The sequence below is a fragment of the Salvelinus namaycush genome, chromosome 23 (genome assembly GCF_016432855.1).
Source record: "Salvelinus namaycush isolate Seneca chromosome 23, SaNama_1.0, whole genome shotgun sequence".
NCBI lineage: Eukaryota > Metazoa > Chordata > Actinopteri > Salmoniformes > Salmonidae > Salvelinus > Salvelinus namaycush.
In genome coordinates this window covers 16,166,589-16,191,537 of record NC_052329.1, presented here as the reverse complement: position 1 = coordinate 16,191,537, position 24,949 = coordinate 16,166,589, and the positions used below count along the sequence as shown (strand labels likewise).

The 24,949-nt window shown below is 47.4% G+C and overlaps 2 protein-coding genes across 3 annotated transcripts in view; both read left to right on the top strand.

Annotated features, from left to right (window-relative positions):
* LOC120018118 (neurofibromin-like) overlaps positions 1–4,791 on the top strand; it is a 100,868-nt gene extending 96,077 nt beyond the window's left edge. Inside the window, exon 54 of the mRNA XM_038961114.1 lies at positions 455–4,791. Within this exon, the coding sequence (XP_038817042.1) occupies positions 455–597 (143 nt within the window). The 3' untranslated portion in view covers positions 598–4,791. The remainder of the gene's footprint in view (positions 1–454) is intronic.
* A 2,029-nt stretch (positions 4,792–6,820) lies between these two features.
* LOC120018115 (A-kinase anchor protein 1, mitochondrial-like) lies at positions 6,821–24,271 on the top strand. Of its 2 annotated transcripts, none has more exons than XM_038961110.1 (11): positions 6,821–7,150; positions 12,647–14,397; positions 21,681–21,802; positions 21,934–22,060; positions 22,167–22,303; positions 22,510–22,687; positions 22,780–22,930; positions 23,049–23,116; positions 23,318–23,391; positions 23,494–23,559; positions 23,812–24,271. In XM_038961110.1, the coding sequence occupies exons 2-11, from the start codon at positions 12,672–12,674 to the stop codon at positions 23,872–23,874; spliced, it is 2,712 nt and encodes a 903-aa protein (XP_038817038.1). In that variant the 5' UTR covers positions 6,821–7,150; positions 12,647–12,671; the 3' UTR covers positions 23,875–24,271. The 2 variants fall into 2 exon arrangements, with proteins under 2 accessions (XP_038817038.1, XP_038817039.1); XM_038961111.1 differs by lacking the exon at positions 6,821–7,150 and adding an exon at positions 8,876–9,007.
* Positions 24,272–24,949: the final 678 nt, after the last annotated feature.

Below are 24,949 nucleotides of genomic sequence, written 5' to 3'. Positions count from 1 at the left end.
CATCTCCTCCTCCCAGGTACTCTTGCTCTTTGACCTTGTGACCCCCGAGGTCATGCAAACTCATCCCCTTCAGTAAAAAAATAACTAATCCAATGTGAAAAGGGAGAGACCCACTAACTGTACCCAGTGCCAGAATAGCAATTTAAAGTCTAATCCATTGGTAATCGTGTTGTTTGTGCTGGTGTGGTTGTAAGAAAGGAGTAAGGAGCTGGGGCAGAATCCCCATTCAACAATAAAAGGCTTTTTAGAGGGTACATTGTGCTCTGTCTGACAATGTAGTGGAAGCTGGAGATGAGTTCATTCAGGGTGAGATTATGCTTTTAGTTTTATACCAAAGCTATGGCACAGCGCCATCTGCTGTTCAACAGTGGTATTGAATCTGAGTGACTGACTACGAATGACTCTCCCCTCCCTTCTCTTCTTCCCGCTCTCTTCTCTTCTTTCCTCTGTCCAGGCGTGGATAAAGAGAATGTGCAGCTCTCCCCCAGTGCGGCTCTCTCCACCAGTGGACGGACCCGCCATGGCTCTGCCAGTCAGGTGCAGAAACAGCGCAGCGCAGGTAGCTTCAAGAGGCCTTGCGTCAATAAGATGGTATGAGACAAAGAGATAGGAAGAGAGTGAGAGATGGAGAGAACAATAGCCATCCAAAGGCCCACCATGCAACACATCTTGCTGCACTCCTCTTTTTACCCTTTTTGTTTTGGTGTTTTTATGATGAATGGTGAAGTCAACCTGAGGATCAGTGTTGTATTGGGGAAGTAGTTGCATGCGTCTCTGTGTTCTCCTTTTGTTTGTCTTGCGTCTGGAGTGTTGCAACACGAGAGATGGCTTCGGATGGATTGAGTTGTTATTCACGTACAGAAATGTGGTCCCAGTTTTAAAAATGTATTTTTAGCCATTAAAAGGACAAACTGTCAAGGTGACTGAAATAAGCTGTTGAATTGTCAATGAATCCAGGTCCATATATAATGTATTCAGTGTAAGAACTGGACAACATGATGTTTGGTGAGTGCTGCATTGTGTGACATAGGAAGATGACTGTGCGAATCAATGTGGGCGTCCTTGTTGGACCATTATGACATCATCGTGCCCAGGGGAGGAAAAGAAATGGAGGATTTTGGACCTGTATACTGAAGGACAGCCTCTTGCCTCCGCTCCAACCCCACAGTCTACTCCAAAACAACCCCACTACCGCCTTCACACAGCAAGGCTGCAGCAGCCATTCTCCACTTCCATCTATGCAGGGTAGCTCAAATTACCTACTAACGGATGGATAATCATGCTGTTAGCAAAACCTTCAATCCACAGTCTTGAAACCTGGATTTGGACACACATTATCATTTTGATTCTTCCCAGTTGTGTACATATGTATGTATATAGATGTACAGAAAGGATATACATTATATAACTAGTCCAAATAATAATAATAATAATAATAATAATAATTGGGTTGTTTTATCCATGGTGTGCCTTCGTCAGGGTTTTCCAATGTGAATAATTATGTGTGAAATAAAGTAAAGCCTTTCTTGGGGAAAAGAACAGGTACTAATCATCGACTATTATGTTGACTCTCTGTAGAGCTGCTCTGTAGAGCTGCTCGTTAACTGTATGTCATGATAGTCAAATGTACAATCACCAATAATACCCTGCTGCCTGGAAGTATTTAACCTGTACAGATGGATAGTCCTCACTAAATATTGAAGTTATTCCTTTTGAAACGTTTGCCATGCAAGAATATGAATTTCAAGACACTAGATAAGACTACGCAACCTTGTAAATATTGAAAGGCCTTTATTGAGTTGTATCATGTTTTCTCTATATTGCATTTGGATTCGTTTACAGTTCCGACCGTGACTAGGAAAATTAAGTAATGTGCACAAAAATTGCCAAAACCCATCACTAATAGCAACTATGTGAATACTTAAATTGTCATGACATTGATCACAATATTTAAATCTACCACCTGTCTAAGATTATTCTTAAATAAAGGTTAAATAAGTTAATTTGTTTAGTTAAAGGTTCAATTTAGGTTAAAGGTGAAATAAAAAAGTAAAGCATTAACAAAAAAAAGTTAAATAAAGGTTCAATTTAAAATAAATGTGTGATACAGATTACAGAATTGATCGTTTTGAAGTTCTGGTTTGATAAGATGCCAATATGTTCTCCTGATTTCCTGTTCACGCACATGGGTGTCTCTTTCTCTGGTTGAATGAAGTCTACCTATGAATTTTCTCCTATCGCCAAATGAAAGGTAGTGAGGGAAATGAGGGCGGCCATTACTTTGTTGTCTGAAGGTTGTTGTTCCTCCTGTAAAGTACCAGCCTCATTCACTCACTTCCCCTTCATCCTAACCTTTCCATTTGTGCAGATCCATAAGGTAGACGCTATATGGTGGAAGTTCCACCATTACACTGCATATACCCATCTGCATTCCAGACCCTTTGGATCTGCAGACATGGAGGGGTAGATGTTTGGAACGGTGGTTACTTAAGTCATTGGGACAGGACCTCAATCCCAGACGCTCTTGCAGCAGATGCAGGAACACCGCACGAAAGACTAGCTTGCACTATGGGAAGGAGGATTCTTTGTATTTGGTTTCCCACTTCACTACATGTTGTGTTTAAATGTCATTGTGACAAATTAATGTCCCCATATGGCACTGCAGCTTCCACAGGATCATCCTCTCAAAGGAAAGGGCCCAATCCTTACTTGAGATTTGTGCATGCAAATCTCCCATATATATCAATGCATGGTGCTTTAGATGAAAGTGCCAGTTGGCTTTCTTCCCAGTTGGTTTACCTCTAATACCTGAGTCCCTGTGTACCTCTTCAGAAAGTCATACCTGAGTCTCTGTGTACCACTCCAGAAAGTCATACCTGAGTCCCTGTGTACCACTCCAGAAAGTCATACCTGAGTCCCTGTGTACCACTCCAGAAAGTCATACCTGAGTCCATGTGTACCACTCCAGAAAGTCATACCTGAGTCCATGTGTACCACTCCAGAAAGTCATACCTGAGTCCCTGTGTACCACTCCAGAAAGTCATACCTGAGTCCCCGTGTACCACTCCAGAAAGTCCTAACTCAGTCCCCGTGTACCACTCCAGAAAGTCCTAACTCAGTCCCTGTGTACCACTCCAGAAAGTCCTAACTCAGTCCCTGTGTACCACTCCAGAAAGTCCTAACTCAGTCCCTGTGTACCACTCCAGAAAGTCATACCTGAAGCCCTGTATGCCACTTCAGAAAGTCATACCTGAAGCCCTGTATGCCACTTCAGAAAGTCATACCTGTGTACCACTCCAGAAAGTCATACCTGAGTCCCTGTGTACCACTCCAGAAAGTCATACCTGAAGCCCTGTATGCCACTTCAGAAAGTCATACCTGTGTACCACTCCAGAAAGTCATACCTGAGTCCCTGTGTACCACTCCAGAAAGTCATACCTGAGTCCCTGTGTACCACTCCAGAAAGTCATAACTCAGTCCCTGTGTACCACTCCAGAAAGTCATACCTGAGTCCCTGTGTACCACTCCAGAAAGTCATACCTGAAGCCCTGTGTACCACTCCAGAAAGTCATAACTCAGTCCCTGTGTACCACTCCAGAAAGTCATACCTGAAGCCCTGTGTACCACTCCAGAAAGTCATAACTCAGTCCCTGTGTACCACTCCAGAAAGTCATACCTGAGTCCCTGTGTACCACTCCAGAAAGTCATACCTGAAGCCCTGTGTACCACTCCAGAAAGTCATAACTCAGTCCCTGTGTACCACTCCAGAAAGTCATACCTGAAGCCCTGTGTACCACTCCAGAAAGTCATACCTGAGTCCCTGTGTACCACTCCAGAAAGTCATACCTGAAGCCCTGTGTACCTCTTCAGAAAGTCATACCTGAGTCCCTGTATGCCACTTCAGAAAGTCATACCTGAGTCCCTGTGTACCACTCCAGAAAGTCATACCTGAGTCCCTGTGTACCACTCCAGAAAGTCATCTCAGTCCCTGTGTACCACTCCAGAAAGTCATACCTGAAGCCCTGTGTACCACTCCAGAAAGTCATACCTGAGTCCCTGTGTACCACTCCAGAAAGTCATAACTCAGTCCCTGTGTACCACTCCAGAAAGTCATACCTGAAGCCCTGTGTACCACTCCAGAAAGTCATACCTGAGTCCCTGTGTACCACTCCAGAAAGTCATACCTGAGTCCCTGTGTACCACTCCAGAAAGTCATACCTGAGTCCCTGTGTACCACTCCAGAAAGTCATACCTGAGTCCCTGTGTACCACTCCAGAAAGTCATACCTGAGTCCCTGTGTACCATTCCAGAAAGTCATAACTCAGTCCCTGTGTACCACTCCAGAAAGTCATACCTGAAGCCCTGTGTACCACTCCAGAAAGTCATACCTGAGTCCCTGTGTACCACTCCAGAAAGTCATACCTGAAGCCCTGTATGCCACTTCAGAAAAGATTGGACACAGTTAAATATGTGAGTGCGTACCATTCTAATTTAAGTTATTGACCCATACATTTGGCCAAATTGTTTCCAGCCATTTCTGTGGAATAGCCTTAGTTGTACTCCTGTTGTTTTTTTTATTTCAAATTTCCCCTGAATATATTTATGAAGGATGCAGGTGTGGTTTACCACCCATAGAAACTGTTTGAATTGAACAAAGGAGTGAATGAGGAAAGGAAGAGACAGGACTTCAAGTGTTACTGACTATATTTGTAAAGGGAAAACTGAAATATACACTACATGACCAAAAGTATGTGGACACCTGCTCGTTGAACATCTCATTCCAAAGTCATGGGCCATTAATATGGAGTTGGTGCTATAAAAGGCTCCGCTCTTCTGGGAAGGCTTTCCACTAGATGTTGGAACATTGCTGTGGGGACTTGCTTCCATTCAACCACAAGCATTAGTGAGGTCGGGCACTGATGTTGGGCAATTAGGCCTGGCTCGCAGTCTGTTTCAATTCATCCCAAAGGTGTTCGTTGGGGTTGAGGTCAGGGCTCTGTGCAGGCCAGTCAAGTTGTTCCACACCGATTTTTGACAAACCACGGGGACATTGTCATTTTGGAACAGAGAAGGGCCTTCCCCAAACTGTTGCCACAAAGTTGGAAGCACAGAATTGTCTAGAATGTCTAGTATGCTGTAGCGTTAAGATTTCCCTTCACTGGAACTAAGGGGCCTAGCCCAAACCATGAAAAACAGCCCCAGACCATTATTCCTCCTCAATCAAACTTTCCAGTTGGCACTATGCATTCAGGCAGGTAGCGTTCTGCTGGCATCCTCCAAACCCAGATTTGTCCTTCGGACTGCCAGATGGTGAAGCGTGATTCATCCCTCCAAAGAACACGTTTCCACTGCTCCAGAGTACAATGCGGCAAGCTTTAGACCACTCCAGCCGACGCTTGGTATTGTGCATGGTGATCTTAGGCTTATGTGTGACTGCTCGGCCATGGAAACCTATTTCATGAAGCTTCCAACAAAAAGTTATTGTGCTGACGTTGCTTCCAGAGACAGTTTGGAATTCGGTAGGGAGTGTTGCAACCACGCTATGCGCTTCAGCACTCGACGGTCCCGTTCTGGGAGCTTGTGGCCTACCACTTTGCGGCTGAGCTGTTGTTGCTCCTAGACCTTTCCACTTCACAATAACAGCACTTACAGTTGACCGGGGCAACTCTGGCAGGACAGCAATTTGACGAACTGACTTGTTGGAAAGGTGGCCTCCTATGACGGTGCCACGTTGAACGTCACTGAGCTCTTCATTGAGGCCATTCTACTGCCAATGTTTGTCTATGGAGATTGTATGGCTATGCGCTCGATTTTATACACCTGTCAGCAACATGCAATTTACTCAATTAAATATCAAGGTGTATGTATGCATTGTTTTTGAATCCCTGTGACCACTAAGATTAGACAACTGTCAGGACAAATAGTTTGGGTTAATTCATCAACAGAGTAACTGTCAGAAGAACATGTCAGTTTTTAATAGCTGCCTTCAGGATCTAGGATGGCCACTTGGTGTCCATCGGGATGACAAGGACATATATTGTGAGTAACCATAGACTCTAATGAGTGGTTGACATGCGCTATTCTGATTCACAGTGAAGGGTTTTGTGGAGTTAAATATCCTCAAATGTGGCATGTTTTATTGATGTGCAACATCTTTGTCTCTAGAGTGTTGGTGGATGTTTTTTTTAAGCGGAATGTTCAACTCTGTAAATATTTTCTGTACAATTAAAAAAAAAAAAACGTTTATTTCCTACACTGTAAATGCGTGATATTGTATAATTTAGCTTTTTTGTAAAGCAGTAAGTTGCTGTATAATGTGTGAAAAATGCACCTAATTATTCCAGTGTTAGTAATAAAAGTTTAGCACTACTTATTAAAAGCCATGATTTTATTTTTTATTTTTTTTACACAATCTGAAGTTATGGGTAGTAGAAGTGCTCATGAACTAAATATACTATGCCGAGGACAACCTATGCCTATGGGACAATCACAATTGCGTACTCCTCTCGTCCCCTCCTCATTGAAGTAAAAGTTCAGAGGGGAGGGACTTCTAGCTTTCTCATCCAATGGTTTTTGAGGAGGCGAGGAGAGGACGCAAGGAGGGTGTCATTGAGATTCTCCCACAGGTTGGTGGCTCCTTGTTTGGGGAGGACGGGCACTTGGTAATGGCTGTAGCGGAATAAGTGGAATGGTATCAACTACATGGTTTCCATGTGTTTGATTCCATTCCTTTACTCCGTTCCAGACATTTATGAGCCGTCCACCCTTCAGCAGCCTCTGGACTTCTCCCCATGTCCAATGAGACAGGCCATGTACAGCGAGGAAGTCAGTTTCATGTGAAAGGATATTTAGTTAAAGAACTACTCAGAGATAATTGTGTCCTTAGTTACAATAAAACTTCACTGCATCTGCATGACCCCGCGAGACTACCGTCTCTTGTCATCGCCCTTCTGCATCATTATCGCGAGGTTTGATCAGCTGTTAGGTCTGTTTTTAGAGTCTAGTGCTTGGCTAGTCAACACGTGGGGAGGATAGAGAAAGAGAGACAGTGTAGGGGGACACACGTTGGGATTGAGTCGGGACCGGAATACGTACGTTTATATCACGATACTTTAATTCACCGTGGCGGCGCGGAGGACGCTTGTATACTGTAAGTATTGTCCAGGGCTGCTAATGTAAAATTGACAGCCGGAGACCCACAGAAGATGTCAGTTTGATATGTAGCCTGGCTAGCTACATCAATGTAACAATCTAGAGTTCTTATGCCAGTTGGCTACAATTTTACACTACAAAGTGTTTCATTACAATAAATGGAACAGTCGTCGTTTCGCTAAATTAGTTACAAATGTATCATTCTAGAAATGTGCAGCCACTGAAGCCCTTGTCATTGAATACATGTTGCACGTAGACATCGAACTATGTAGTTTATTCGGCGTCCTAAAATGACAATGTACTCAACATATAAATCACAATTTTGTGTCCATGAGTTTGCTTGGACGGATCATGTTAATTGCTAACAAACAAGGTGGTTATCCACGATGTCCAGCTAGCAAGCTAACGAACGTTTCGAGGCCCACGCTGCAGAGTTAACCTAGCATTGCCAGGCTAACCTACATGACTACTACAATATCATAATGCACAATATATGCGACGTTTGGTCACGATCTACTCGACTGCCAGGACACAATTTAAATGTTACGGTAGCGGAACAGTTTGCCGCGTGCCTCGCAGTAACATTGTGAATGAAGTGTCAGAGTTCAGACTCAACGAAAATGGCTAACCGTAGCCTAATGCTTAAATTAATTAGGCACATAAATGCACTGTTTCGCCAAGATCTCGAATATATCGTGTTTGGTTAAATCATTTAAAGTCATTGTGATTTAACTCGTTTTAAATGGTGTTTATTGTTACAATAGTGTTGGGCTACCCGGCAAACATACATTGCAAATCATCATGCGTTGCGGCCTACCATGCTTTTATCACACTCGGTGTAGGTCATAGCTAGCAAGTTACCTAGCCCAAACACTCTGCCCTTATGCAGCTATTGCACAAGCACTGGGAGCATCGAAACTTTTCCATTTGTCAGTCTCTGCTCTGGAATGACAAGTATTTGCTATAGGTTGTCAAGTAGCGGTGCATAGGCTATTTCTGAAGCCCAATAACGTCGACGCAAATATAGCCTGCTCAATCAACCATTAAATATTCCCTGAAACGTTAATTGAGGCCCGGTTTTATAGGACACAGTCAGTCTACAATGGAACTGTAATGTAAATATTCTCCATCACATTTGTGTAAACTGCTATGGGATTAATTATCCTCGTAGGATTGCTTACAGTTGAGGACTAGAAAGCTCTCGACTGGGGGAGAAGCATTATAATCGTAGGTCTTTTACAAGGTTGCCTCGCATTCCCAATGCAGCATCGCTGTGTAATAACTGCTCGTGCTCAGCGCATTGTATGGTTTGTAACATGTAAAGCAAATACCGAGTGACCCTTCCCTTATCTACCTCCAAGGTCGTACAGCAGCGCAGCTTGATTATTTCGAGTCTCCAGTAAGTAGGCATGCCTATGCAGGCGGTGGAGTGAAACACGCACACATGGCGAGTGTGCGCAGAGAAAGATAGTGACCAAATCCTTTTATTAGGCGACTGGACTAACTTTGTGTAGTGGGCGTTGTTTATTCTAACCTTGTCGAAGGTGAATGTCAGAACAACTCATGACACACAGGATTTTTTTAATGGACTCTAGCGACTTTTGAACTTTTCCTTTTGAAAAACAATATCCAGTATAGATACAGTAATGTACATGCGTAATGGTACACCAAAATATGTTTTGAGCAGAATAGTGTTTTTTTTTTTAGACACAACTGCAAACTTGAAGGAGTTGGTCTGCATCCAGCTTGTACGAACTATAGAGGATCAATAGACCACTAAAGAGGAAAGGCCCACCTGTCTAGTGCCATGTCATGAGGATACCTGGACTACCTGTTGAGATGTGCTTTTGGTTAGGTAAATCAGGTGACAAATTAGTTAAAAAGGAGTCGGGTGCGTCTTTAGCTAGCAAGGTGTCATGGACCTTCAGTAGGGTCTCGCTTGTTAAACTAGTCTGCATAACTAGAGGAATCTATGATGAACCAGCCTTGAGGTCCAGCATATAAAGTGATACTAGTTCCAGCACGTTGCCTAATCCAACGTCGTATGATTTTATAGTGTGGTGTGTGTATTTTACTAAAGCCTTACTCCGCAAGATGCCTCTATTTGGCCTTGTGCAAAACTGACGTAGCCTTGATCAGTTTACTGTTTCATTCACATTAGATATCTTCCACCATGTTGGTGGTTAGTATTAGACGAATAATGTTGTCATGGTTATTAATCAGTCAATTTTAAGTTAAATGGTGCTGACTACATTGGCTATTCAGGATCAGGGAAATCATTGAATGTCATTATAAATCCAGACATTGTTTTGACAAGGCTGGAACAGGGAAACTGGTGTGGGGCTAGCCTCAAATGCACAACTGCCAGGGATAGGTTTCCTCTGCTCTGCCTTATCAATCTGATGGTTGCTCAAGTTATAAACTCCGTTGGTGTTGTGATGAAGAGTCTTGCAACTTGCAATCTATTCAGTTAAATAACACTCCAGCACAATATTCTTAAAATGCATCTTAATATCATATAATGCCACTGTTCGTTAATTTCTATGATATTAGACCTTCAATCCAATGTCTTCCATCCAACATTTGATCAGAAAATCCTATACATATCAATGTGAAACTCCTAAAGCTTTCTGCTTCTGCTTTTCCACCCAGTTTAATTGAGAGAACTGTTGTGCTGTGCAGGCCACCTAGTTTTTACATTTTTAAATGTAACCTTTTAACTAGGCAAGTCAATTAAGAACAAATTCTTATTGACAATGACTGCATTCACCGGCCAAACCCGGACTACTTGGCCTTATGTGACTCCCAATCACAGCCGGTTGTGTTACAGCCTGGATATATGACGGTGACATGTTTGTTTTTGTCTACCCTGGGGGCAGATGTTACGGTTAGCTGGTTATATAGGGATGCTTTAGAAGCCACAACTGGGCAAGGTGGTGTCATAGTGGTGGTGGGGCTGCTCTGGGACAGGGAGGGGGTGGTCCTGCCAGTCTTGCACTGTGTGACTAATGCTATCTGATTGACCCCGATCTAATCCCTGTCCTTCAACCATGAAGTCCCAGTGACTCCTGCTCCCCCCACATCACTGCCCTACTCTATCCCGCCTACAGGAATCCACCATTGGAATTCTGGAAAGCCCCTCACGTCAAAATATGATGAAGCAAATTGTTTTTGTGGCTGGCTTTGTCTCCAGTCTGCTAGTTTAGATGTTGTATAATGTTTTTAGAATGCATACATTTGTTACAAAGGTGAAAGAGGACTGATGATGGCACTGTGTTTTTCAGCCTACACAAGGTTTTTAGTTAGCCAAAGAAGCATACTACAATAGTTTGGATATATGGTAATTATATGAGATAAGGCTACATAATTTATTTAATTTCCTTATGGACACTATTGAAATGGACAGCAAGGGATGTATAATTTACTAACCAGGTCCAGGCTCTGTTTTGATAAACTACTGGCTCATGGCGAATCGGGAGAACAGGTTTTGAAATGTGGAGGTGCTAAGGCTGCGTTGACACAGGCAGCCCAAAAAATGTGTCCCACTAATTGGTCTTTTGACTGATCAGATCTGAACAATATCCTATGTGAGATTGGTCAAAATACCTATTAGTGGGGAAATGATCAGAAATGGACTGCCTGTGTAAACGCTTCATTGGTGAACTTGTCTAATAAGAAACCCTTGTTTTTGATCTCTGCCCTACTGAAAATGACCCAATCTTGGTTTCTCTGGAGGCATTTGAAGCCTACCTGTTTTTCCCTGCACATCAATACCTTTACTTGGGTGGGTGTTAGGGCGGCCCACAATTCACCTCTCCTAATCCCATGTCATTCATCTCGGAGCCTCTTATAGGTGCATAAGCTCTGTAAAACAAGAGGCTCGTTGAGGTTCTCACGTCTTCCGTATTGCCAGGTGTGGAAGTTTCTAGGAAGTCATTAGTGTGTTGCTTCTGCTGCCCTCTGCTGTGTGCTGTTGTCCTTTGAACAGGTTAAATATGTAATGGACTCATACAAATGGCCCTGGAAGGTCCTCATTTTCAAACCATTGCCTAAGCAAATGGCTAATATCAATGGGACAAGTTTCTGCTCATTGGAAAGTCAAGTCCTCAGTTGTACGGTATGAAGGAACTGAACTATGGTTAAAACCGCAGTGATTAGCGTCTCCTCACACACAGCCACTCTGTGAATGTGACCTTTCATGTACCCTACCTGTACAGTGCAGACTGACACTGGCTTTGTCAGTTCCAGCTTCACAGTGTTCTGCACGTTCCGGGCCATAGAGTTTAAAGTCCAGGTTCATGTTGACCCAGACCTGGCTCCTGTGTATGTGCCTGCTGTGTGTATTGGTGCTTGCTAAGGGGGCAGTGGAAGCCTAGCCGTCACACACCCTAGTAGGCTGGGAGAAGGAAGAAGAGGGGGGGGGGGCAGCTGAAGGAGTCACCCCTGTGATGCATTCCTTCCTTCTACAGTCTGGGTCTGTTAAGGAAAGGCATGCACGGACTTCCTTTTTTAACATTGAGTGCTTCGACCAATCAGCAGTGGAGGAGCTGGGCATGCCCAGTAGGTACAGGGAGGTTAAACATTAGCCCTGATGGTGGCACAGCTGCTTCTCCTGCTAGGAACTAGGTCTTTGTGTTGCAGCTTGGTTTAGTTCAGAAGTAGAAACAAATATTACTTCAAGCCACAGGAATGGGAATGTCTCTGTGTTTGAACGTTTCTCAATGAGGCAATAGAAAACCGTGGCGTGACCAATGTCCGCTATCGGGCTTTTACAGGCATGTGTATGTTCATTCATGTCAAAAGGAGTATATTATGTTCAGGCCGCTGTGACTTTGTTCACCAGGAGCTGTTGACAAAAGTTCTGTCAGTGTCGTATGCATCCAAAAGCATTGTGTAGCTCATCAAGTGGGTGTGGTGGTGTGAGAGAGATTTTTTGGCATGAATGACGTCACTACTTGACTAAGTCATTTGTTAGTCTAGGCCTTTTCTCAGGAGTAACGCCTCATCAGGTTTCATTACTGTCGTTTCTTTGAAGCTCTGCTCGCACCTGTTAACAACCATGATAGTTTCTAAAGTATTTATTTCTTTAAAGCCTTTTTGTCCAGTTTTTTTAGCTATCATAGGACAGTTTCCTTATGATCATCACATGTTGTTCTCCCAGTGACGTTCTTATTGTCAGAGCTGTGTGAACAGGGCTGAAACCTTTTGAATCGATTTGCCACTCGCACACCCTTCTAGTGGGTGTGATTACACACTACAGTGCTATAGTGTACTTGCTATAGTCTTTACACTATCATAATACCCAGAGATACTTATTGGGGCTAAGTGTCAACCAAGACCCTTAGGCTGTTCAAAATGTTAGCCAGTTTGTCGTAACTTAATATCCTATTTAACATTATAGTCCTGATCTCAAAATGAGTGAAAGTGAAAGATGCACATATCTCCCTCCAATAAGCTAACCTCTGCCTTTCTCTCTCACTCCCTCCACATACAGGTGTAGTTGCTAGGGTCCTGAGGAGATGCCACTGAGGTTCCGGTCTATTGTCCCGTACACGCTGCCTGGAGTGCTGGCGCTTATAGGCTGGTGGTGGTACATCTCACGCAAGAAAGAGCGAATCACCAACCACGACAGCGAAGAGGGAGCAGCGGCCATGGGCCTGCTGACGTCCCCGGCTCTCAGTGAGGGCAGCAACGGCCTGGTAGAGAAAGGGACAGTGTCCCCCTGCACTACCCCCACAACCAGCAGCAGCAGCTGTAGAGCGAGAACAGCCAGCAGCAGAGTCAGACCATCCAAGGCCAAAGAGCAACGGTCAACAGAACAGGATGTCGTAGCACAGATTCACATCCCGGCCATTAAGGCCGAGGCAGTAGAGGTACAGAGTACATCCTGTTCACCTACAGAGAGGGCCTCTCACCACCCAGACAGAGCCAGCGCAGTCACAGACCCTGGTGTAGATAGCTGCCGACAGACATCCAGGAGCAGTTCTCCCCCAACCTCGCCTTTACCAACACAGACCAGGGAGGAGAGCTCGGGCCCCCCGGGAGAACACTGGGCCACTGTGCAGAGCCCGCCAGCCACCATTGCCTTGGTTACAGTGCCGGTGAAATCAACGGTTACCGAGCAGGTCCCTGCTCCAGTGAAGGAGGCCATCTCCACAGCATCAGAAGCACTTGTACTCTCCCAGACGGCCCACGCCACGACTAGTTCCTCCATAGCAGCAGACCTGACGAATGCAGAGAGGCCCGATCCAGAGGGAGAGGTGGCAGCAGCCCATGAGGCAGCAGTGGCCTTCACCCAGAACCTGCTGGTGCAGCTAGTGGCTAAAGATTCGCTCCCGGTCCCCTCCAGCAGTACCAAAGATGAGCTGCCCTCCTCGCCTGTCATCTCAGCTGAGATGCCGGCCCGGGCTCTGAAAGTTGTCATACATGAACCTCTCTTTCCAGAGACCCCCACATCATTGCAGGGCTCCTACCATGCCGTCATCACCAGTACTCTGGCCTCCCCAGCCCAAGGCCACCAGCAAGAGAAAGGGGCACCTGGCAGCACTGAGGAGCTGGAGTACCTGGCAGCAGGTCTGATCACTGAGGTCATCTCTGCAGCCACCCAGGAGGTCCTCAGTGTTACCTCCTGTCCAGAGACCTGGCTCGGTCAATCCGCCACCGAGCACAGCTTCAGAAGCACCCCACTGGCCAATGGGAGGCCATGCTCTGAGCAAGAGCCACTCACAAGGAACATGGAGGAAGGGCCCTCCCCAATAAGCCACGCTGAGACAGAGTGGAGAGAGCAGCAGGAAGAAGGGATGCCCAATGGTTGCCCGCCCGCCCCGGCATGGGAGCAAATGGGGACAGCGAAAGCACTGAGTAACCCCTGGGCAACAGCATCCTGCAAGGAGGGGAGGGAAGAAGTGAGGGGCATGCCTAGCAACCTGGACAAACTGAAGGGAGATGACGGGGTGATGGTGGCAGAGGACTCGGCCTGTAGTACGTGCCACTCTGAGGATGGGGTCAGTAGTGAGGACCAGCAGAGCAGGGAGAGCCGGGAGGATCTGATCCAGGTGTCAGGGATGTCTGAGGGGGAGGGTGGTCTGCCCCAAGCCCCAGAAGAGGTAGTGACCGAGGCAGAGGTCATGGCAGCCCTACCAGGCCATGTGCTGGGGGCTGTCGGCCAAGTGAAGAGGCTCAACGGCATGGGCCTGAGGAACGGTTCTCATGGGATGAGTGAGACTGAGACCGATCAGTCTGGAGGTAGGAGCACACACCACACCCTGTAGTGGGGTCAGGCTCATGGCACACCCTAGCACTGATCTACACATGGCTCAAATACCCAGACAGAGCATGATTGAGGTTCATGGACACTTGTCTGTCGTAGTCTCCCCTACATGGCAATGAGGCCTTTTGATTTCCATCATTATTTACAGTGTCTCCAGACAGAGGGGCAAGCTGAGGGAAGAAGAAGAAAGCCTTCTGTGTCAGCACAGAGACCTTTGTTCAACATTAGATTACATCTACCAACATTAAAAAGCTGAGAGAAATGTTGCACAAACTAAGTGTTAATCATTTGGAATGTCACCGGCTTTGGTATTAGATCTGGTTAAATGATTATATTCAGAAGTAGGCAAGAGTGTGTGAAGGGGGGGGGGGGTTAACTCTTCTTCTGTGATGCAGCTTTCCAATTCCAACTAATGTGATCTCCAAAAAGTAGCTGGAGGAGTACATGACCGATGTGGGCCAAACAAGCTAGTCTGCCACCAGCAAAGAAAAGCACACAGTTCAGCATATCTCCTATTTTGAAAAACTATGAAATGCTTTAAATAATAATTATAATCAAGGGGATAATATTCTCAACTTAATCTTCTTTGCTGGTGATGTTGGCTAATACAGAACAGTATGCTGGCTAGTTATCACATAGTTTTGGATGAAGTTAGTCCTTAGATACTGTTCTACTAGATACCACCCTGGGGCTGTAGGGACTGTGGCTGTGTTTCTACTAGATACTGGCCTGGGGCTGTAGGGACTGTGGCTGTGTTTCTACTAGATACCACCCTGGGGCTGTAGGGACTGTGGCTGTGTTTCTACTAGATACCAACCTGGGGCTGTAGGGACTGTGGCTGTGTTTCTACTAGATACTGGCCTGGGGCTATAGGGACTGTGGCTGTGTTTCTACTAGATACCACCCTGGGGCTATAGGGACTGTGGCTGTGTATCTACTAGATACCACCCTGGGGCTATAGGGACTGTGGCTGTGTTTCTACTAGATACCACCCTGGGGCTATAGGGACTGTGGCTGTGTTTCTACTAGATACCACCCTGGGGCTATAGGGACTGTGGCTGTGTATCTACTAGATACCACCCTGGGGCTATAGGGACTGTGGCTGTGTTTCTACTAGATACCACCCTGGGGCTGTAGGGACTGTGGCTGTGTTTCTACTAGATACCACCCTGGGGCTGTAGGGACTGTGGCTGTGTTTCTCCTAGATACTGGCCTGGGGCTATAGGGACTGTGGCTGTGTTTCTCTAGATACCACCCTGGGGCTGTAGGGACTGTGGCTGTGTTTCTACTAGATACTGGCCTGGGGCTGTAGGGACTGTGGCTGTGTTTCTACTAGATACCACCCTGGGGCTGTAGGGACTGTGGCTGTGTTTCTACTAGATACCACCCTGGGGCTGTAGGGACTGTGGCTGTGTTTCTACTAGATACTGGCCTGGGGCTATAGGGACTGTGGCTGTGTTTCTACTAGATACTGGCCTGGGGCTGTAGGGACTGTGGCTGTGTTTCTACTAGATACCGGCCTGGGGCTGTAGGGACTGTGGCTGTGTTTCTACTAGATACTGGCCTGGGGCTGTAGGGACTGTGGCTGTGTTTCTACTAGATACTGGCCTGGGGCTATAGGGGCTGTGTTTGTGTTTCTACTAGATACTGGCCTGGGGCTGTAGGGACTGTGGCTGTGTTTCTACTAGATGCTGCGCAGTGGCTATAGGGACTGTGGCTGTGTTTCTACTAGATACTGGCCTGGGGCTGTAGGGACTGTGGCTGTGTTTCTCTAGATACCACCCTGGGGCTGTAGGGACTGTGGCTGTGTTTCTACTAGATACCACCCTGGGGCTGTAGGGACTGTGGCTGTGTTTCTACTAGATGCTGCGCTGGGGCTATAGGGACTGTGGCTGTGTTTCTACTAGATACTGGCCTGGGGCTGTAGGGACTGTGGCTGTGTTTCTCTAGATACCACCCTGGGGCTGTAGGGACTGTGGCTGTTTCTACTAGATACTGGCCTGGGGCTGTAGGGACTGTGGCTGTGTTTCTACTAGATACCACCCTGGGGCTGTAGGGACTGTGGCTGTGTTTCTACTAGATACCACCCTGGGGCTGTAGGGACTGTGGCTGTGTTTCTACTAGATACTGGCCTGGGGCTATAGGGACTGTGGCTGTGTTTCTACTAGATACTGGCCTGGGGCTGTAGGGACTGTGGCTGTGTTTCTACTAGATACCGGCCTGGGGCTGTAGGGACTGTGGCTGTGTTTCTACTAGATACTGGCCTGGGGCTGTAGGGACTGTGGCTGTGTTTCTACTAGATACTGGCCTGGGGCTATAGGGGCTGTGTTTGTGTTTCTACTAGATACTGGCCTGGGGCTGTAGGGACTGTGGCTGTGTTTCTACTAGATACTGGCCTGGGGCTGTAGGGACTGTGGCTGTGTTTCTACTAGATACTGGCCTGGGGCTGTAGGGACTGTGGCTGTGTTTCTACTAGATACTGGCCTGGGGCTGTAGGGACTGTGGCTGTGTTTCTACTAGATACTGGCCTGGGGCTATAGGGGCTGTGTTTGTGTTTCTACTAGATACTGGCCTGGGGCTGTAGGGACTGTGGCTGTGTTTCTACTAGATACTGGCCTGGGGCTGTAGGGACTGTGGCTGTGTTTCTCTAGATACCACCCTGGGGCTGTAGAGACTGTGGCTGTGTTTCTACTAGATACCACCCTGGGGCTGTAGGGACTGTGGCTGTGTTTCTACTAGATGCTGCGCTGGGGCTATAGGGACTGTGGCTGTGTTTCTACTAGATACTGGCCTGGGGCTGTAGGGACTGTGGATGTGTTTCTCTAGATACCACCCTGGGGCTGTAGGGACTGTGGCTGTGTTTCTCTAGATACCACCCTGGGACTGTGGCTGTGTTTCTACTAGATACTGGCCTGGGGCTATAGGGACTGTGGCTGTGTTTCTACTAGATACTGGCCTGGGGCTATAGGGGCTGTGTTTCTACTAGATACCACCCTGGGGCTATAGGGACTGTGGCTGTGTTTCTACTAGATACCACCCTGGGGCTATAGGGACTGTGGCTGTGTTTCTACTAGATACTGGCCTGGGGCTGTAGGGACTGTGGCTGTGTTTCTACTAGATACTGGCCTGGGGCTATAGGGACTGTGGCTGTGTTTCTCTAGATACCACCCTGGGGCTATAGGGACTGTGGCTGTGTTTCTACTAGATACTGGCCTGGGGCTGTAGGGACTGTGGCTGTGTTTCTACTAGATACCACCCTGGGGCTGTAGAGACTGTGGCTGTGTTTCTACTAGATACTGGCCTGGGGCTGTAGGGACTGTGGCTGTGTTTCTACTAGATACTGGCCTGGGGCTGTAGGGACTGTGGCTGTGTTTCTACTAGATACTGGCCTGGGGCTATAGGGACTGTGGCTTGGGGCTATAGGGACTGTGGCTGTGTTTCTCTAGATACTGGCCTGGGGCTGTAGGGACTGTGGCTGTGTTTCTACTAGATACTGGCCTGGGGCTATAGGGACTGTGGCTGTGTTTCTACTAGATACCACCCTGGGGCTGTAGGGACTGTGGCTGTGTTTCTACTAGATACCACCCTGGGGCTGTAGGGACTGTGGCTGTGTTTCTACTAGATACCACCCTGGGGCTATAGGGACTGTGGCTGTGTTTCTCTAGATACCGGCCTGGGGCTGTAGGGACGGTGGCTGTGTTTCTACTAGATACTGGCCTGGGGCTATAGGGACTGTGGCTGTGTTTCTACTAGATACTGGCCTGGGGCTATAGGGTCTGTGGCTGTGTTTCTACTAGATACTGGGCTATAGGGACTGTGGCTGTGTTTCTCTAGATACCACCCTGGGGCTATAGGGACTGTGGCTTTGTTTCTACTAGATACTGGGCTATAGGGACTGTGGCTGTGTTTCTACTAGATACTGGGCTATAGGGACTGTGGCTGTGTTTCTACTAGATACCACCCTGGGGCTATAGGGACTGTGGCTGTGTTTCTACTAGATACCACCCTGGGGCTATAGGGACTGTGGCTGTGTTTCTACTAGCTACCACCCTGGGGCTATAGGGACTGTGGCTGTGTTTCTACTAGATACCACCCTGGGGCTATAGGGACTGTGGCTGTGTTTCTACTAGATACCACCCTGGGGCTATAGGGACTGTGGCTGTGTTTCTACGAGATGCTGTGCTGGGGCTATAGAGACTGTGGCTGTGTTTCTACTAGATGCTGTGCTGGGGCTATAGGGACTGTGGCTGTGTTTCTACTAGATACTGGGCTATAGGGACTGTGGCTGTGTTTCTACTAGATACTGGGCTATAGGGACTGTGGCTGTGTTTCTACTAGATACCACCCTGGGGCTATAGGGACTGTGGCTGTGTTTCTACTAGATACCACCCTGGGGCTATAGGGACTGTGGCTGTGTTTCTACTAGCTACCACCCTGGGGCTATAGGGACTGTGGCTGTGTTTCTACTAGATACCACCCTGGGGCTATAGGGACTGTGGCTGTGTTTCTACTAGATACCACCCTGGGGCTATAGGGACTGTGGCTGTGTTTCTACTAGATACCACCCTGGGGCTATAGGGACTGTGGCTGTGTTTCTACGAGATGCTGTGCTGGGGCTATAGAGACTGTGGCTGTGTTTCTACTAGATGCTGTGCTGGGGCTATAGGGACTGTGGCTGTGTTTCTACTAGATACTGGCCTGGGGCTATAGGGACTGTGGCTGTGTTTCTCTAGATACCACCCTGGGGCTATAGGGACTGTGGCTGTGTTTCTACTAGATACTGGCCTGGGGCTATAGGGACTGTGGCTGTGTTTCTACTAGATACTGGCCTGGGGCTATAGGGACTGTGGCTGTGTTTCTCTAGATACTGGCCTGGGGCTGTAGGGACTGTGGCTGTGTTTCTACTAGATACTGGCCTGGGGCTATAGGGACTGTGGCTGTGTTTCTACTAGATACCACCCTGGGGCTGTAGGGACTGTGGCTGTGTTTCTACTAGATACCACCCTGGGGCTGTAGGGACTGTGGCTGTGTTTCTACTAGATACCACCCTGGGGCTATAGGGACTGTGGCTGTGTTTCTCTAGATACCGGCCTGGGGCTATAGGGACTGTGGCTGTGTTTCTACTAGATACTGGCCTGGGGCTATAGGGTCTGTGGCTGTGTTTCTCTAGATACTGGCCTGGGGCTGTAGGGACTGTGGCTGTGTTTCTACTAGATACTGGCCTGGGGCTATAGTGACTGTGGCTGTGTTTCTACTAGATACTGGCCTGGGGCTTTAGGGACTGTGGCTGTGTTTCTACTAGATACTGGGCTATAGGGACTGTGGCTGTGTTTCTACTAGATACTGGCCTGGGGCTGTAGGGACTGTGGCTGTGTTTCTACTAGATACCACCCTGGGGCTGTAGAGACTGTGGCTGTGTTTCTACTAGATACTGGCCTGGGGCTATAGGGACTGTGGCTGTGTTTCTCTAGATACTGGCCTGGGGCTGTAGGGACTGTGGCTGTGTTTCTACTAGATACTGGCCTGGGGCTATAGGGACTGTGGCTGTGTTTCTACTAGATACCACCCTGGGGCTGTAGGGACTGTGGCTGTGTTTCTACTAGATACCACCCTGGGGCTGTAGGGACTGTGGCTGTGTTTCTACTAGATACCACCCTGGGGCTATAGGGACTGTGGCTGTGTTTATCTAGATACCGGCCTGGGGCTATAGGGACTGTGGCTGTGTTTCTACTAGATACTGGCCTGGGGCTATAGGGTCTGTGGCTGTGTTTCTCTAGATACTGGCCTGGGGCTGTAGGGACTGTGGCTGTGTTTCTACTAGATACTGGCCTGGGGCTATAGTGACTGTGGCTGTGTTTCTACTAGATACTGGCCTGGGGCTTTAGGGACTGTGGCTGTGTTTCTACTAGATACTGGGCTATAGGGACTGTGGCTGTGTTTCTACTAGATACTGGCCTGGGGCTGTAGGGACTGTGGCTGTGTTTCTACTAGATACCACCCTGGGGCTGTAGAGACTGTGGCTGTGTTTCTACTAGATACTGGCCTGGGGCTATAGGGACTGTGGCTGTGTTTCTCTAGATACTGGCCTGGGGCTGTAGGGACTGTGGCTGTGTTTCTACTAGATACTGGCCTGGGGCTATAGGGACTGTGGCTGTGTTTCTACTAGATACCACCCTGGGGCTGTAGGGACTGTGGCTGTGTTTCTACTAGATACCACCCTGGGGCTGTAGGGACTGTGGCTGTGTTTCTACTAGATACCACCCTGGGGCTATAGGGACTGTGGCTGTGTTTCTCTAGATACCGGCCTGGGGCTATAGGGACTGTGGCTGTGTTTCTACTAGATACTGGGCTATAGGGACTGTGGCTGTGTTTCTACTAGATACCACCCTGGGGCTATAGGGACTGTGGCTGTGTTTCTACTAGATACCACCCTGGGGCTATAGGGACTGTGGCTGTGTTTCTACTAGCTACCACCCTGGGGCTATAGGGACTGTGGCTGTGTTTCTACTAGATACCACCCTGGGGCTATAGGGACTGTGGCTGTGTTTCTACTAGATACCACCCTGGGGCTATAGGGACTGTGGCTGTGTTTCTACTAGATACCACCCTGGGGCTATAGGGACTGTGGCTGTGTTTCTACTAGATACCACCCTGGGGCTATAGGGACTGTGGCTGTGTTTCTACGAGATGCTGTGCTGGGGCTATAGAGACTGTGGCTGTGTTTCTACTAGATGCTGTGCTGGGGCTATAGGGACTGTGGCTGTTTTTCTACTAGATGCTGCCCTGGGGCTATAGGTATTGTGGCTGTGTCACAAACATGACGAGTCACACCTAAAGCTGGGTGTTCTTGAAAAGATTAGAGGTCACAGTCACACAGAAGGTGAACTCGAGTGTCATTGTGTTTTTGGTCTGTCAGAGCAGCACTGTGATCAGATATGCCATGGTGGTGTGTGCACGTATGGGTGGACTTTAGATGAATGTTTGTTAGTGGTCTTATGCCCTGTGTGTGATTAGTTTGAGTAGCAGCTCAATGATGTATTGGTGAGGTTGGTGATCTGGTGAATGTTTTAACTTGTGCATATGTTTATTTTATTTTGTGTTTTTTGGTATTTTGTGAGGATCCTCCGGACCTTCAGGTTATCCAGGCGAGTCATGTGTGTTTGTATGGTACATGTTTGTTAGAGACACCTGTCTTGTCTGGGTGTGTAATTGTGAGGCGAGTAAAATACCTGTCTGACTCAGAACTGTGTGTGTCCAGGCTCGGATGTGAACAGCATGGACTCGGTAGACAGCGGCTTCACCATGGGAGCTAGGGACAGTGGCAGCCCTGCCATGGCTCTGGGCTCTGAACTCATCGTTTGGGAGATTGAGGTGCCAAAGGTGAGCCTGTTCCATCCCGTCCCACACACCACAGGGACTTGATTTATTGACTAGTTTTCATAGGAAATCACAAATTCTAACCCAATATCTCCTTGTAATGTGTTCTTCTGTCTCTGTTCTCTCTCTCTCAGCATCTGGTGGGTCGGTTAATTGGGAAACAGGGGCGATACGTGAGCTTCCTGAAGCAAAGCTCTGGTGCAAAGATCTACATCTCCACCCTGCCTTACACTCAAGAGTTCCAGATCTGCCACATAGAGGGTGAGGTGTAGTATAATGCTGTGCTGTCAGAAGGAGCAGGAGTAACTTGGCTGTAGGTAGTGAACTGGTGGTAGAATTCTCCTGGTTTAATGTGTGTCCCTTCTAGGTTCCCAGCTGCAGGTGGACAAAGCCTTGTCCCTGATCGGGAAGAAGTTTAAGGATTTGGACCTGACCAACCTCTACGCCCCCCCACCTCTGCCGCTCACGCTGCCGTCGCTGCCCTCGCTGCCCATGACCACCTGGGTAAGGATGGTACCTAGAGAGCCTGGATGGTGTCTCTTTTCCTGTCTCTCAAATCTGTTCAAACATGCTTTATTTGCGCGACAGTTAAGGCCCCCCAAACTGATATCAAGACTTGTCAAAGAAAGTGGTTTAACTAAAAGAATGAGATGTCTAACCAAATGGCTTCTCCTTTTGAAAGTTGTTAACTTCTCTGTTTCCTCTCCCAGCTCCTGCTCCCTAGCGGTGTGACCGTAGAGGTGATCGTAGTGAACATTGTGTCGGCGGGTCACCTCTTCGTCCAGCAGCACACACACCCTACGTACCACGCCCTGCGCAGCCTGGACCAGCAGATGTTCCTGTGTTACTCCCAGCCAGACACACCCACCCTGCCCTCACCTGCGGAGGGTAAGAGACCCCCAAGGAGGGACGTGTGTGACTGGATGTTTTTGAACCAGTTGTGTGATCCAGACTCGATGCTCTCCCTCTCTCTGTCTCAGTGGGGGTGATCTGTGCGGCGCCGGCGGTAGAGGGAGCCTGGTGGAGAGCCCAGGTCATCTCCTTCTACAAAGACACCAATGAGGTTGAGATCCGATATGTGGACTATGGCGGCTATGACAGAGTGAAGATTGACACACTACGACAAATAAGGTGGGCCCCCTCTGGTCAAAAATAGTTGTGTATCATATAGGGAACAGAATGTTATGTAAGCAGGGATAGCAGGCCATTCTGCACACTGACTACTCTAATGTGAAATCCTTATGTTCAGGTCGGACTTCGTAACATTACCGTTCCAAGGCGCAGAAGTATTACTGGACAACATTGCCCCCCTTCCAGGTATTGTCCTTTTATTTAGCTATTTGACATGGTATCACTTTACAATTGCGATAGATGTCTTATTCTCAAGGACGATTTCCAAAATCAAGAAACAAATCCAATTGTATGTCAAACTGTTCCAAAGTCATCCTGCCTGTGGAATGTCTTCAAATCTACTGTTGTCAATTGCATTAACACATCTATAAATGCATCCATCCACAGGAGAGAAGAGCTTTTCAACAGAGGCCACCTCTGCACTGGAGGAGATGACGAGAGGGGTAGCACTGCTTGCACAGGTAACAAAATTACAGCCTCCAGCACCGTGAGGCTAACTGGAAGGCACTGCACGCTCCACAGAAGGTAATTTGTTGCTAACCCGGCTTTTTCCTGTCTTCCAGGTCACAAACTACGACAACAACACTGGTCTCCCATTGGTCCAGATGTGGAATATGGTTGGAGAAGAGGTATGTTCACATTGATCAATGGATTTGGCATGGAAATGTTTGAGATACTACAATAGAATTGTGTAAATATAAATTTGGTGAAGTGGGTAGTCTTTGTGGTGTATGGTTTATATACTTCTGTATTTAACAAACCTAGACATTTCAGAGAAACATTCCAATGGCTGGCTAACGACACTGTCGGTATCAATTATGTTATTTGACACTAATCTGATGAATCTATCTTTCTCCATCTTGCTCTCCGCTTCCCTCCAGCTGCTATCAGTGAACCGCACACTGGCAGAGCGAGCATTGAGTACCTGGGTTGACAGCTTTTGAACCTTGCTGTCTGACCCCGCCCACCACCCCTCAACCCCTTCTCAGCTCCACCACACCCCTCCTAAACCCCTTCTTCTCACCTAATCTCTGGAGTCTGGCCCTACCAGCCCTCCAGATACACCCCATAACACTTCGATGGAGGAACACAACTGCTGGATTTGGGAATACTTTTTGTTTGTTTTGTTTTTGTTTGTTGGGTTTTTACACCACGTTTTCAAAAATAAATTAAAAATGGTTGAATGCAGAAAAGACAACGAAGTATTGTGTCAGAATAAGCCAACACCTCTCCTCCCCCACACACCAAAATAAATTGAAGAAGGAAAATAAAGTACTTGTACATTTTAAAAAGAAATCTATATTGTAACTAAATAAAGGTCGATCTGATTTTTCGTTCCTATCTGACTTTTCACTCCACAACTTTGCCTGTGGATTCTCATGCTGTGGATGTATAACTCAATAGAAAACACTGTCAATGGAGAAATAACCTCACTGTCAGCTGTAACTACATATATACAATTATATAGTGACATCGAAGGAATTGGGCTGTGAAGATTGGGCTAAATGTGAGGTTTCTAGATTATTGTACGTAGTGCAGTAGCCACGGTCTCCATTTCATGTGCTGGGTGGCTATGTCTTGTCGTTCGGTCCCATCATGACAGCCGTGGACATACAGGCCTGGGGGGCTAAGAATGGTGTCTGGATTCACGGTTGTGACTAAGGCCGTTGTCTGTGGAGACCAAAAAAAACGTAGATCTCAGCTTTGTTGGTGCTCACCACAACCACAGTCAAGGAACCAGACGGGGTGGGGGTGACTGACAGGGAGAAGGTGCAGAACCGGGGTCCCAGGAGTCGTGTGAAGGCCTGTTCATCTGCCCTGGCCTCTCCAGTCTGTACAACACTGTGGCCTTATTGAGAAACAAAACGCGCTTCCTTTTCTGGGATCTCCAACTGACCTGCAAGCAGACCAAGCTGACCCCTCCTTTCTCTCCATCTATGTGGCCCGGGGTGACACCATTCAATCGCAGGTTGCCTTCAGCGTTTTTCCATCATCCTGCCTGGCATCACAGCTGGCACC

Bases quoted from the DNA above. Each gene is read 5' to 3' on its own strand.
- LOC120018115 (XM_038961110.1), top strand. From the start codon at position 12,672: ATGCCACTGAGGTTCCGGTCTATTGTCCCGTACACGCTGCCTGGAGTG. The intron at 22,688-22,779 runs GTAAGAGACCCC...TCTCTGTCTCAG, and splicing joins CCTGCCCTCACCTGCGGAGG to TGGGGGTGATCTGTGCGGCG. The intron at 23,560-23,811 runs GTATGTTCACAT...GCTTCCCTCCAG, and splicing joins GGAATATGGTTGGAGAAGAG to CTGCTATCAGTGAACCGCAC.